Source organism: Salvelinus alpinus, chromosome 10 (assembly GCF_045679555.1).
Source record: "Salvelinus alpinus chromosome 10, SLU_Salpinus.1, whole genome shotgun sequence".
Lineage (NCBI taxonomy): Eukaryota > Metazoa > Chordata > Actinopteri > Salmoniformes > Salmonidae > Salvelinus > Salvelinus alpinus.
In genome coordinates, this window is record NC_092095.1 from 47,575,747 (window position 1) to 47,589,772 (window position 14,026).

At 40.5% G+C, this 14,026-nt stretch overlaps 1 protein-coding gene across 1 annotated transcript in view; it reads left to right on the forward strand.

Moving 5' to 3' along the window:
• Positions 1-12,513, forward strand: part of LOC139532109 (ATP-binding cassette sub-family B member 6-like) — a 31,628-nt gene extending 19,115 nt beyond the window's left edge. The window contains exons 10-20 of the mRNA XM_071329265.1: positions 4,078-4,203; positions 4,980-5,056; positions 5,325-5,388; positions 6,028-6,113; positions 6,755-6,812; positions 6,973-7,077; positions 7,348-7,522; positions 7,892-8,004; positions 8,420-8,514; positions 8,811-8,879; positions 9,154-12,513. Coding sequence (XP_071185366.1) covers positions 4,078-4,203; positions 4,980-5,056; positions 5,325-5,388; positions 6,028-6,113; positions 6,755-6,812; positions 6,973-7,077; positions 7,348-7,522; positions 7,892-8,004; positions 8,420-8,514; positions 8,811-8,879; positions 9,154-9,313 — 1,128 coding nt within the window. The 3' untranslated portion in view covers positions 9,314-12,513. The remainder of the gene's footprint in view (positions 1-4,077; positions 4,204-4,979; positions 5,057-5,324; positions 5,389-6,027; positions 6,114-6,754; positions 6,813-6,972; positions 7,078-7,347; positions 7,523-7,891; positions 8,005-8,419; positions 8,515-8,810; positions 8,880-9,153) is intronic.
• Positions 12,514-14,026: the final 1,513 nt, after the last annotated feature.

Consider the following 14,026-nt stretch of genomic DNA (forward strand, 5'->3'; position numbering starts at 1 on the left):
ACAGCAACTATGTAAGCGTATTACAGTATTATATTACAGACACTTTGTCCTGGGATTTCCTATGATCTTCTATGTAGGAGAACTCTTTACCTTCTAACGATTCTTGTGTAGCTTGTGAGTGTTCGTGGGAGTCTCATCTTTTCATATACTGTATAGCTTTTAATAGTTTGTAGCTCAAACCATTCGGACTGTACAGATGTTTTTGTTTACAAAACCCTGCCCTGGTCCCCTTCGAGATCCACCCTTGTCTCACAAATACCGCTGTAGCTCAACCCCTGTTAATCACACAGACTATGGATGCAGAAGAAATAGACAAATCCAATGTTACAATCCAGAAGTCTGTAGCGCAAACACACAATCTATAAAATTAGAAGTTAGAAGTCCTAAATCACACCTTCATTACAGTGGGGCTCATTGTGTACACTTGCAAGCCCTACCCAGCAGTGCAGTATTCAATATAATATCAAAAAAAGTTATAACTAATAAGAAAATGTTTTGTAATAACACAAGAAATAAGAGAGGAAGCTATATACAGGGTACATGTACAATGTGCAGGGATACTGGAGTTAGGTATGCACATGTAGGCAGGGATTAGGAGAAAGTGACTGGTAGCAGGATAAATAATAATAGTAAACAGGATGGCAGAAGCGTGTGTGTGTGTGACAGGTGCCTTCAGAAAGTATTCATACCCCTTGATTTATTACACATTTTGTTTTTACAGCCTGAATTCAAAATAGATTAAATATAATTTTGTCTCACCCATCTACACACAATACCCCATAATGAGAAAGTGAAAACGTGTTTTTAGACATTTTTGCAAATGTATTTAAAATGAAATACAGATATCAAATTTACGTAACTATTCACACTCAGGAGTCAATACTTTGTGGGAGCACTTTTCGCAGTGATTACAGCTGTGAGTCTTTCTGGGTAGGTCTCTAAGAACTTTCCACACCTGGATTGTGTAACATTTGCCCATTTTTATTCTTTATAAATTCTTCAAGCTCTGTCAAATTGGTTGGTGATCATTGCTAGACAACCATTTTCAGATCTTGCCTGAGATTTTAAAGTAGATTTAAGTCAAAACTGTAACTCAACCACTCAGGAACATTTACTGTCTTCTTGGTAAGCAACTCCAGTGTAGATTTGACTTTGTGTTTTAGGTTATTGTCCTGCTGAAAGGTGAATTCATCTTCCAGTGTCTGGTGAAAAGCAGACTCAACCAGGTTTTCCTCTAGGATTTTGCCTGTGCTTAGTTCCATTCTGTAAAAAAAAAATATTCTGAAAAGCTCCTCAGTCCTTAATGATTACAAGCATACCCATAACATGATGCAGCCACCACTATGCTTGAAAATATGGAGAGTTACGGTCCTCAGTTAATTGCTTTGACACATTTCTTGCAGCAGGTAGCCTAGTGATTAGAGTGTTGGGCCAGTAACAGGAACGGTTGCTGGATCGAATCCCCGAGCTGACAAGGTAGAAATCTGTCGTTCTGCCCCTGAGCAAGGCAGTTAACCCACTGTTCCCCGGGCGCCGAAGACGTGGATGTCGATTAAAGGCAGCCCCCGCACCTCTCTGATTGAGGGGTTGGGTTAAATGCGGAAGACACATTTCAGTTGAATACATTCAGTTGGAGAACTGACTAGGTATCCCCCCCTTTCCCTATTACTTTAGTGCCTTGTTGGAAACAGGATGCATGTTTTGGAATATTTTTATTCTGTACAGGCTTCCTTCTTTTCACTCTGTCAATTAGTTTAGTATTGTGGAGTAACTACAATGTTGTCGATCCATCCTCAACTTTCTTCTATCACAGCCATGTAACTGTTTTAAAGTCACCATTGGCCTCATGGTGAAATCCCTGAGCGGTTTCCTTCCTCTCCGGCAACTGGGTTAGGAAGGATGCCTGTATTTTTGTAGTGACTTGGTGTATTGATACACCATCCAAAGTGTATCAATAAATTTACAACAATCCTGACAGCAATATAGTTTGTCGCTCATGTGATTATTCTCATGTGACTACCGCCAGTGCTGAAAGATCTGCTTTAATTTACAACAAATTTACAACAATCCTGACAGCAATATAGTTTGTCGCTCATGTGATTATTCTCATGTGACTACCGCCAGTGCTGAAAGATCTGCTACTATAGCGACAATGATGTGATGCTATAAGATATTGCTCAAAGATATTCAATGTTAGCTTTTGTTTCTACCAATAGGTGCCCTTCTTTGCGAGGCATTAGAAAATCTCCCTGGTCATTGTGGTTGAATCTGTGTTTGAAATTCACTGCTCGACAGAGGGACCTTACAGATAATTGTATGTGTGGGGTACAGAGATGAGGTAGTCATTCAAAAATCATGTTCAACACTTATTGCACACAGAGTGAGTCCATGCAACTAATGTGACTTTAAGCACATTTTTACTCCTAACTTATTTAGACTTGCCGTAACAAAGGGGTTAAATACTTATTGACGAAAGACACTTCAGCTTTTCATTTTTAATTAATTTGTAAAGATGTCTAAAATTATAATTCCACATTATGGGTTATTGTGTGTGTGTGTGTGTAGGCCAGTGACAAAAATCTAAATTGAATCCATTCAGTCTGTAACACAACTAAATGTGGAAAAGTTCATGAATTTTTTCTGAAGGCATTTTACATGTAAACAAAAGTGACTGGTAGCATATATTTAAATACTATGGTAATATACTAATGATAATATATACAGTTGAAGTCAGAAGTTTACATACACCTTAGCCAAATACATTCAAACTCAGTTTTTCACAATTCCTGACATTTAATCGATTGTCATTATGGCCAAACAGTTTTGTTTCATCAGACCAGAGGACATTTCTCCAAAAAGTACGATCTTTGTCCCCATGTGCAGTTGCAAACCGTATTCTGGCTTTTTTATGGTGGTTTTGGAGCAGTGGCTTCTTCCTTGCTGAGGTTATGTCGATATAGGACTCGTTTTACTGTGGATATAGATACTTTTGTACCTGTTTCCTCCAACATCTTCACAAGGTCCTTTGCTGCTGTTTTGGGATTGATTTGCACTTTTCGCACCAAAGTACGTTCATCTCTAGGAGACAGAATGCGTCTCCTTCCTGAGTGGTATGATGGCTGCGTGGTCCCATGGTGTTTATACTTGCGTACTATTGTTTGTACAGATAAACGTGGTACCTTCAGGCGTTTGGACATTTCTCCCAAGGATGAACCAGACTTGTAGAGGTCTACAATAGTTTTTCTAAGGTCTTGGCTGATTTCTTTTGATTTTCCCATGATGTCAAGCAAAGAGGCACCGAGTTTGAATGTAGGCCTTGAAATACATCCACAGGTACACCTTCAATTGACTCAAATTATGTCAATTAGCCTTGGCTGATTTATTTTGCTTTCCCCATGATGTCAAGCAAAGAGGCACTGAGTTTGAATGTAGGCCTTGAAATACATCCACAGGTACACCTTCAATTGACTCAAATTATGTCAATTAGCCTATCAGAAGCCTCTAAAGCCATGACATCATTTTCTGGAATTTTCCAAGCTGTTTAAAGCCACAGTCAACTTAGTGTATGTAAACTTCTGACCCACTGGAATTGTGAAACAGTGAATTATAACTGAAATAATCTGTCTGTAAATAATTGTTGGGAAAATGACTTGTGTCATGCACAAAGCAGATGTCCACCCGACTTGCCAAAACTATAGTTTGTTAACAAGAAATGTGTGGAGTGGTTGAAAAACAAGTTTTAATGACTCCAACCTAAGTGGATGTAAACTTCCGACTTCAACTGTACATGTAAACAGGAGTAATAGTGACCAGTAGCAGAATGAATAGATAAATACGAAATGTGTTTGACCACCTCAGAAGCATAGTTAAATAGAGCTTGCCATCATTAATGATGTTCTAGGATTTTCGAACTGCAACCAGCAGACATTTCTTTAGCTTTTGTATCTCTACCCTGGTTCTAGGTCTGTTCAGCAGTGCAAACAGACATCACAAACAGATCTGGGACCAGACTATAACTCTTTTGATTGTACTGTTGCGTTTGTGGCCTGTTTGTTTGTCTGTCCCCTTCCGTCTTAGACCTCAGAATGGAAGACACAAGCCTCTTTGGCCTTCCTGAACCAGACACAGAACCTGATCATCGGTTCAGGTCTACTGGCCGGGTCACTGCTCTGTGCCTACTTTGTCCAGGAGGGCAAGTTTAAGGTACTGAGCTCGGAGCCCTTACTAGCTTAAAGGGAAAGTTGAGTATTTGACAAATTAATGTTAGATGGTTCCTCACCCTGACAATAGTCTATGAGCCAGGACTATGGTCTTTAATCCTTGTTTGGTTTTTATTAAATAACCACTTTCAGGGTGAGAAACCATTTAACATGAAGTTGTGAAATACTGAAGTTCCCGTTAAAGGTCTAGATACTCTTTTCACACTATTGAGCCGACCGAAACACATTGTCATTATCAGCACTGTTCCAGCAACAATGGTAAATGTCTGGATGTGTAACCTGACCAGTGCAGCTTGGTTTGCCTCAGTAGTGTGAAAATCCCTATTGACCCACCTCAAGCTCTCTTCACTCATCCACTTTTCTCTCCTCTATGCTAGGGCTATGTTGTTTTTTGGCTCTATGTCCTACATTAGATTAGGAAACGTTATTGTACTCTATGAAGGAAATGATTTGTAACTTTCCTTGCCGACAAAAGCAATCAATACAAATGCAAAACAGACATTGCGTCACTACTAGGCCGTGCAGCCTTGCTACTGTATGTATGTTTTCATGCATGTTTGAACATTTGCTAAAAAACGTACCTTTGACACAGTGTTGTGGTACTACATGTTTTTCTCAGTAATACATGTGGTGTATGAAGTATACATTCAAGTCAGCTGCTGTGAACTTTAGCCTGGTTAAACAAAACTGAACGAAGTGAAACAATAGTGAGCCAAAAGTTCAGTCCGGTTTAACCAGGCTAATGCACTCTATTTCCAGGTTGGAGACTTTGTCCTCTTCGGCACCTACATCATACAGCTCTACACCCCTCTCAACTGGTTTGGAACCTACTACAGGTGAGCGGTGTTATGGGCTGGGTTTCAATTCTACTTCCTGTCATCCTTCCCTAGTCTCTTTTATGTCTGTCACTTATAGCTAAATGGACTGTATTGGTTTCCACCATATTGCTTCCACATGTCTGATTAGATCAGGAAAGACACAAGCAAATTAAGCTAGACTATTGACACAGATCTATGGAAGGCATTGTTTATAGCATCATGTACTACAGTACCCATAATGCACAACAGGTGCTCTTTATAATACATATGTCCTCAACCTCCACAGAATGATCCAGAACTCCTTTATCGACATGGAGAGCATGTTTAAGCTCTTTACAGAGGAAGAGGAGGTAATTTTGAAATTGGTTGTCAATGACCAGCTTTTAGGTGTGTATGGGAGATACTCAATTGGAAAAGTCTGTCCTCTCCCCCACTCCTCCACCCTCCGTGACCCGGAAAAACGAGAAGTGATCGAGAAGTGCCAATTCGCAAGTAGGTCGTCTTCTCCCATCCTCGATTACCTACTTCGACCGAGGATGCACAATTAGTATCCTCGTGGCAGGTAGCATGGAAGTGTTTTAAAATCCCTTCGAATCAGCTTTTGTTTTCTCGGGGGAGAAAAGCATGTACACATTTAAAAACAACACACTACTTATCCTTTTTATCTATAAAATGTCTTGCACAACTAGCTAATTTAGTTTTTTATCACTACACATTTATTTTGCTGTAAGCATCATTTGCCTGATGATGCGTGAGTGGAGAAAGAGTCTCATTTCATGAAAAGATTATTTGTTTCCACGTTCCTTCTCCTCGCCACCTCTCCTTGATTACCTTCAACCTTTTTCAAACGAGGCGAGGATGGAAGAGAGGAGGGAGGAGGCAAAAAAAAACAATCGAGATTCTCCCTGTGTCAGAATATAATCTTTGCATTTCATTATGGGAAATCAATTTTTTGTAATTTGATGTGCTTTATCTTGATTTCCCTTCAGGTGAAGGACGTGGTGAATGCAGGGAACCTCCTCTATAAACTGGGAAAAGTGGAGTTTGAGAATGTGTACTTTAACTACACTGACGGGTAAGTCCTAAGATTTTTATTTATATTCAGGACCATCAAACAGGCAAAGCATCAATAGAGGACTAAGATTGAATCGTACTACACTGGCTACGAAGCTTCCTGCCATCCAGGACCTCTATACTAGGCAGTGTCAGAGGAAGGCCCTAAAAATTGTCAAAGACTCCAGCCACCCTAGTCATAGACTGTTCTCTCTGCTATCGCACGGCAAGCGGTACCGGAGCGCCAAGTCTACGTCCAAAATGCTTCTTAACAGCTTATCAAATGGCTACCCAGTTGCATTGCCCCCCTCCCCCTCTTTTACGCTGCTGCTACTCTCTTTTTATTATCTATGCATAGTCACTTTAACTCTACCTACATGTACATATTACCTCAACTAAATGGTGCCCCCGCACATTGACTCTGTACCGGAATCCCCTGTATATAGCCTCGCTATTGTTATTTTACTGCTGCTGTTTATTTTTTTATTTTTTTTTTTACTTTTCTGTTGTTTACTTAACACTTATTTTCTTAAAATTGCACTGTTGTTTAAGGGCTTGTAAGTAAGAATTTCACAGTAAGGTCTACACCTGTATTATTCGGTGCATGTGACAAATAAAATTTTATTTGATGAAATATCTTTTTTGTGTTTCTGTTTTTTTAAGGAAGGAGATTCTTAAGGACGTATCATTCACTGTGCAGCCAGGCCATACTGTTGCATTGGTAAGATTGGATTCCAAGCTTCCGAGCATTACCCAGAGGTTACGCACACTTGAGCAGTGTTCGATTTCTCTGTCAGTCATGTGATGGTTTGTGTCTCAACCATGTGTAGTACAGATGTTTTTTGCTTCTCAACAGTTTGTGTGTTTGTTGACATCCCTAGGTTGGCCAGTCAGGGTGTGGTAAGAGCACCATCCTTCGACTGCTCTTCCGTTTTTATGACGTCCAGGGAGGATGCATCCGCATCGATGGCCAGGACATCTCTAAGGTGAGTAATTTGCCCAGTTGCACAAAAATAGTTCCCAGACAAACTGCCTTGTTAGCAGGTGCTGTATATAACATTAGGTTTGTTATATGTTGGTGGTCTACTGGTTCAGTTATACAGTATAGTTAATATGATACACCTGGGTTGTGTTCATTAGACACCAAATTAAGAAAAAACGATTATCAGGACGTTTGAAAACATTTTTCCGTTGCGTGTCCTAATGATCTTGACCTTGTATTAATATAGTGTATTCCTCTTGGTATCTGGGCGCAGGTGAAGCAGGTGTCTCTGCGTGCCCACATTGGCGTGGTGCCCCAGGATACGGTCCTCTTCAACGACAACATCCGCGACAACATACGCTACGGACGCATCTCCGCCAGCGACCACGAAGTGGAGGAGGCGGCCATCGCCGCAGACATTCACGAGAAGATCCAGACGTTCCCAGAAGGTACGGAAATACCACGGTCTCTTTTGCTGGTTTCCCGGACACCGATTAAGCCTTGTCCTAGACTGAAAAACAATTTCAGTGGAGATTCTCTATTGAGTCCAGGACTAGGCTTAATCTGTGCCTGGAAACCAGAACTGTATGTTGCCATTATATTTCTGTCTGTAGTTAACCTGAAGGTGGCTTATGGGTGTCAATATTGTTGTTTTAAGGGTTTGTATTTACTAACCACATTTGCAGAATAATTTTGACATCTAAATCTCCTCAAACAAGTGGGGAGATTTGCGGCGTTCCCACAGTAGCTGCCAGGTGCATTGTTACTGTATGAGGTGAGTGACGTTTGTGTCTGTTTTCTGTCTGTACCCCTCCCAGGATACGACACCCAGGTGGGCGAGAGGGGTCTGAAGCTGAGCGGTGGGGAGAAGCAGAGGGTGGCTATCGCCCGTACCATCCTCAAGGCCCCTCAGATCATCCTCCTGGATGAGGTAAACTTTAAGGAAGGTTCACCAGTAGGCTCAATGACCCTGTTCAAGGTGTAAGGTGAAGATGCCCCGAGACACTGATCTTGGGTCAGTTTATAATTTTTACCCCAGTACGTTCAAATACTTTAAAAACACACACTTCCTCCCTTCTCTCCTTGAAGTTATTGCTGAGCTTACACAAATTGATAGGTGAACACAATGGCTCTGTCTCTTAGCTTTCACCAGTCCAGCCATGTCCGATCAGATATTTTTTCAAGAACGAGAGGAAGCAAGGACGCATTCTTAACGTATTTGATGAGGGCCAATGTTTGCCCACTGATCCTCCTGTCATATTGTGTTACAGTGGATTAATACAAGTTCACTGAACTTGAATATGTTATGCATGTTACTTATCTCATAAAGCTTTCCCTCTGCACAGGCCACATCTGCTCTAGACACACAGACGGAGCGCAACATTCAGGCGTCGCTCAACAAAGTGTGCTCCAATCGGACCACCATCGTCGTGGCTCACAGGTAAGGGATGGGTCTCAGGTGGACAAAAATGCATGTATAGAGGGAACCCATACATTAGGATCAGTGGAGGCTGCTGAGGGGAGGATGGCTCATAATAATGGCTAGAACGGAGCGAATGTAATGACATCATGATGTATTGGATACTATTCCACTCCAGCCATTACCACAAGCCCGTCCTCCTCAATTAAGATGCCAACAACCTCCTGTGATTAGGACACACACATTTCTCCCCTCTAATGCTGAGTTTGTATGGTTTGGATCAGTCTATAGTCTGATTGTGAATCATCTGTCTTCAGGTTGTCGACCATCATCGGTGCCGACCAGATTCTTGTTCTAAGTGACGGTCAGATAGCAGAACGAGGACGGTGAGGGAATGGTTGAAAGAGTGATTGTTCTATTGCTGCACACTCCACAAGCCTATTCCAATCAAAAGATTGTTTTATGCTCTTCAAGAAACAAACACCTAAAGAATGTATGTAAATGCCAAGAATGGGACAGGCCAATGTTTATGATGCTTCTCACACAATAGTCCTATTCTCAAAATCGTATACTGCCGATGTGGGAACATCTTGGCGATGATGTTAATGGTGATTGTGTGTCCCCATTGTAACTACATATTCTCCACTTTCTCCCTCCCAGACATGATGAGCTGCTGGCTAAGGGAGGGTTGTACTGTGACATGTGGATGAAGCAGCAACATGCCCAGGACTCGGACTCAGCCTCTGACACAGAAGCCAAAGACAGGAAGTCTGAGAAACTACAGCCCCCATCAGTCACTGCAGGCCACAGGAGCCACTGAGGATGGAGTGAGAGGTCAAGGATAAGTAGACATTGTGAGGAGACGGAGGAGGGACGCAGGGAGAGGATTAGATACCTCAAAAGGCTGTTTTGTCTGCACTTTTTTAGGGTATCTGTCCATCAAGGTTCATTCTGTTATGAGTGAAGTTAAGCACATTTATTGGGTATTTAATGTTTGATCATTCAATCAAAATGTTTGTGCCATGAATGCCTCAGGCCAGTTGTTTTTAAGTGTATTCAGGATCGTGTTCATTAGGTTAATTAACAGAAAATCTAAAATTAGTGTTTCTTATAGGACAAGTCCAGGAAGTCCCTCCTTATTGCAGTCTGTTTTGATCCGTTTCGTGCGTAATTAATCTCATTTTCCCCACCCCAATATTTTTTAAATGCTCGTTAACGTGTCGGAAAAGATACTAGAACGAGTAGCAGAAGCAGGGCGGTAGCTCCCTCCCACACACACTCTTTCTGCATGTTACGGGCAAGTCAAGGGGCCAAATGTCCCCTCCCCTTCAAAAATGTGAAAGATGCGAACACCTGCAAAATCCTGATTTCTCCAACTGATCAGTGGCAAAACATCTGTACAACAGAAACAAATTTCCTTGCTGTTGTCACATCCCACAGTCTGTTGACATACACTACGATACCAGTTCTGTTACATGCGTCTGTCCTCAAGAGATTAGTGCCTAATGAACACGACCAGGACTCAGTATAATTTGTCCTCTTGCTGTCTGAAGTCGGTTGACTGCAGCCATCCAGAGAAGTGGCAGCAAATCCAAAGTAGACTAATCCCTACCCTTAAGCGCAGGAATAGGCAGTTTGGCACAGTGTCTCACAACACTTTGAATTGTTGACTAATGTTTAGTGGTTGACAAATGTTTTATTTACAGCATCTAGAGATTTTTACTATACCCACTTTAAGCTTATTTTGTTAGCTATTATACAAGCAATAGACTTACATAATACTTTATAGACTAATGAAAAGATTCAGACCGATTTGTTTAACAAAGAAATCAGTTGCACTCTAATTGGGTTTTTTTAAAGTACAAAGGTATGTGATCGAGAACTTCAACTTTAACATTTTAATTTGGTTATTAGTAAAATAGATATTTAGTCTGTGTTTGGTCTGTTTCACATCCAAGCTGCATTAATTTTACCCCAATCTGACTCAGGTATTATCATGTACAGTCTAGGTGTTGACTGATGCATGCCAAATTATCCTGGTTGTAACTTTTATTTGTCACCAATGGTGATCAATAAGAAGTACTGGCAGAAAATTTAAGAAAACAGAATCGATAGAGTTGACTAAATTCCCAGCGGAAAAGCAAACCTTTCTCTATGAATGAACTCTCAAGCCTGTCTGTGCTGCTACCTATTTTGATTAAAAACCTACTGTCAGTGTATCTTTATTTTAATGGAAGAAATTTGTCTGTATTTGAATTTGTTAATATCTATGCCTTGCATTCCCAAGGCAGTGTGGAGTTTGTCAATATCTGTTGATAATAATCACACTCCAGTACGTATTGTCAAATTCTGTTTCATTTATTTTTAAAAAGGGCCATAAGGGAAGGTCTAGCCATTTAGCTGAAGTTAGTTATTTGAGAGAATGGGGACTTTACACTTCCGTTCAAAAGTTTGGGGTCACTTAGAAATGTCCTTGTTTTTGAAAGAAAAGCTCATTTTTTATGTCCATTAAAATAACATCAAATTGATCAGAAATCAAATTGATCAGAAATACAGTTAATGTTGGAAATGACTATTGTCGCTGGAAACGGCTGATTTAAAAAAAGATGGAATATCTACATAGGCGTACAGAGGCCCATTATCAGTGACCACCACTCATGTGTTCCAATGGCATGTTATGTTAGCTAATCCAAGTGTATCATTTTATAAGGCTAATTGGTCATTTGAAAACCATTTTGCAATTATGTTAGCACAGCTGAAAACTGTTGTCCTGATTAAAGAAGCAATACAACTGGCCTTCTTTAGACTAGTTGAGTATCTGGAGCATCAGCATTTGTGGGTTTGATTACAGGCTCAAAATGGCCAGAAACAATTAACTTTCTTCTGAAACTCGTCAGTCTATTCTTGTTCTGAGAAATGAAGGCTATTCCATGCGAGAAATTGCCAAGAAACTGAAGATCTCGTACAACGCTGTGTACTACTACCTTCAGAACAGCGCAAACTGGCTCTAACCAAAATAAAAAGAGTGGGAGGCCCCGGTGCACAACTGAGCAAGAGGACAAGTACATTAGAGTGTCTAGTTCGAGAAACAGACAGCTCACAAGTCCTCAACTGGCAGCTTCATTTAATAGTACCCGCAAAACACCAGTCTCAACGTCAACAGTGAAGAGGCGACTCCGGAATGCTGGCCTTCTTGGCAACGTGTCATTGGAACACAGGAGTGATGGTTGCTGATAATGGGCCTCTGTACACCTATGTAGATATTCAACAAAAAATCTACCGTTTCCAGCGACAATAGTCATTTACAACATTAACAATGTCTACACTGTGTTTCTGATCAGGTTGATGTAATTTTAATGGACAAAAAAAAAATAATCTTTCAAAAACAAGGACATTTCTAAGTGACCCCAAACTTTTGAACGGTTGTGTATATCTACGTGAAGTCCTTAGGGTTTGGGGTTGAATCGGAATTGGAAACTGTCTGCATTAATCAAGTGAAAACTGACATACTTAACAGCCATATAGTGCACAGCGGACTTTACATCATGAAAAGTTGTCAGACTGAAATAATTAGATGAATCCCAATGCATTTGAGCATTTGTGACTGCAGAAGTAATAACAAAGAGCTAGAGTGGTTCTGCTAGCTAATCATTGCTCTACCACTACAGTCAATAATTTGTAGGTGTACAATGTGCACAAATTGTTGCAGTCAAATGACTTACATTAATGCACCATGAGTTTGAAATGTTCTGTGCCAATGAGTGACATTGACACCACAGGAGGTTGGTGGCACCCTAACTGGGGAGAACGGGCTTGTAATGGCTGGAGCGGAATCAGTGGAATGGTATCAAATACATCAAACTATTGGTTTCCATGTGTTTGATGCCACTGCATTTGTGCCATTCCAGCCATTCTTTTTGAGCAGGTCTCCCCTCAGCAGCCTCCACTGATTGACACAGCGAAAAATGTGTTTGTTTTTTCTTTCTATTTATATGTTAATAAAGGGTATAATTAAAGGTGTATTATGACGAAGTGGGCTCTGTTTTTACTAATTTACCATATTGCTAGCTTTATATTATTAGACAACATTTTGAAGCCATACAGTAACTTGCATAACTGTTCCCTCCCTCCCTTCATCTCAGCTGTTGATTGGTTTCTAAGCAAGCTTGTCAGCCATTACAACAGGGGTTACTGCTGTGCTAGCTAGCGCTGTTTTATAGATATTCAGCTAGAGTTTTCTCTTTATAGTATTTGGCTAATGTTGGATAGACAGCATGGATTTCAGCTAATTGTTTAGTGAACGAACATTTCAATTTTCTGACTTGGAGACCTGAAAGTAGCTGTGCAGCGACGCTCCCCATCCAACCTGATGTGATATTTCAGTTTTTTTCTAAAAACCTGTTTTTGCTTTGTCATTGTGGTATTGTGTGTCGATTGGGTAAAAAATGATTTAATACATTTTAGAATAAAGCTGTAACATAACAAAATGTGGGAAAAGTCAAGGGGTCTAAATACTTTCCGCATAAACTATATGAAAAGTGCTACTGGCTGTTCTAGATATGTAAATGTGCTACTGAATCAAGAAACAGGCCCATGATGCAATCATTGTTCACATCAGCATTTTCAATCTGTGATCTTTTAACCTATCAGTGACCTTTCCACAGCTCTGCTCTCTCCTCTCTGACATGTCAGGCCCTCAGCGTTTCAGAGATTTTTTTTTAAATTGATTTTATTTTATTTAACCTTTATTTAACTAGGCAAGTCAGTTAAGAACAAATTCTTATTTACAATGACGACCTACCCTATCCAAACCCTAATCCGGACGAAGCTGAGCCAATTGTACGCAGCCCTATGGGACTCCCAATCACGGCCGGTGGGAAACAGCCTGGAATCTAACTAGGGTCTGTAGTGACACCTCTAGCACTGAGATACAGTGCCCGGGTAGATATTGTGCTCAACATCACAGGGTCCCCAGTATTGCAATATCAAGGCACAAGAAAACAGAGCAAAAACAGATATACAGTCAAATCCAAAGCTATTGACACCCTTGATAAAGACTATAAAAATACTGAGCAATACTAAATGCTCAAAAGTGTATTATATTATTTTAGTCTAACAATTGCTTTGAGAAAGATTTTTTTTTAACAAGTTTTTAAAAATTCTCAAAAAGATACGTGTCAAAATAATGAGACTGAGCTTTTATCTGAAATGTTTTATGAGATTGGAGAACACATTGGGAGGGATCTTAGACCATTTTTCCATACAGAATCTTTCCAGATCCTTGATATCATTCGTCTGCGCTTATGGAATGCCCTCTTCAATTCAAACCACAGGTTTTCACTATGGTTCAAGTCGGGAGACTGCGATGGCCATTGCACTATTTAGATTTTATGGTCAATGAACCATTTCTTTGTGGATTTTGATGTGTGCTTGGATCCACTTGCAGCCAAGTTTCAGCCTCCTAGCAGAGGCAACCAGGTATTGGCTAAAATGTCCAGGTACTTAGTAAAGTTCCTGACCCATGCCAAATCTG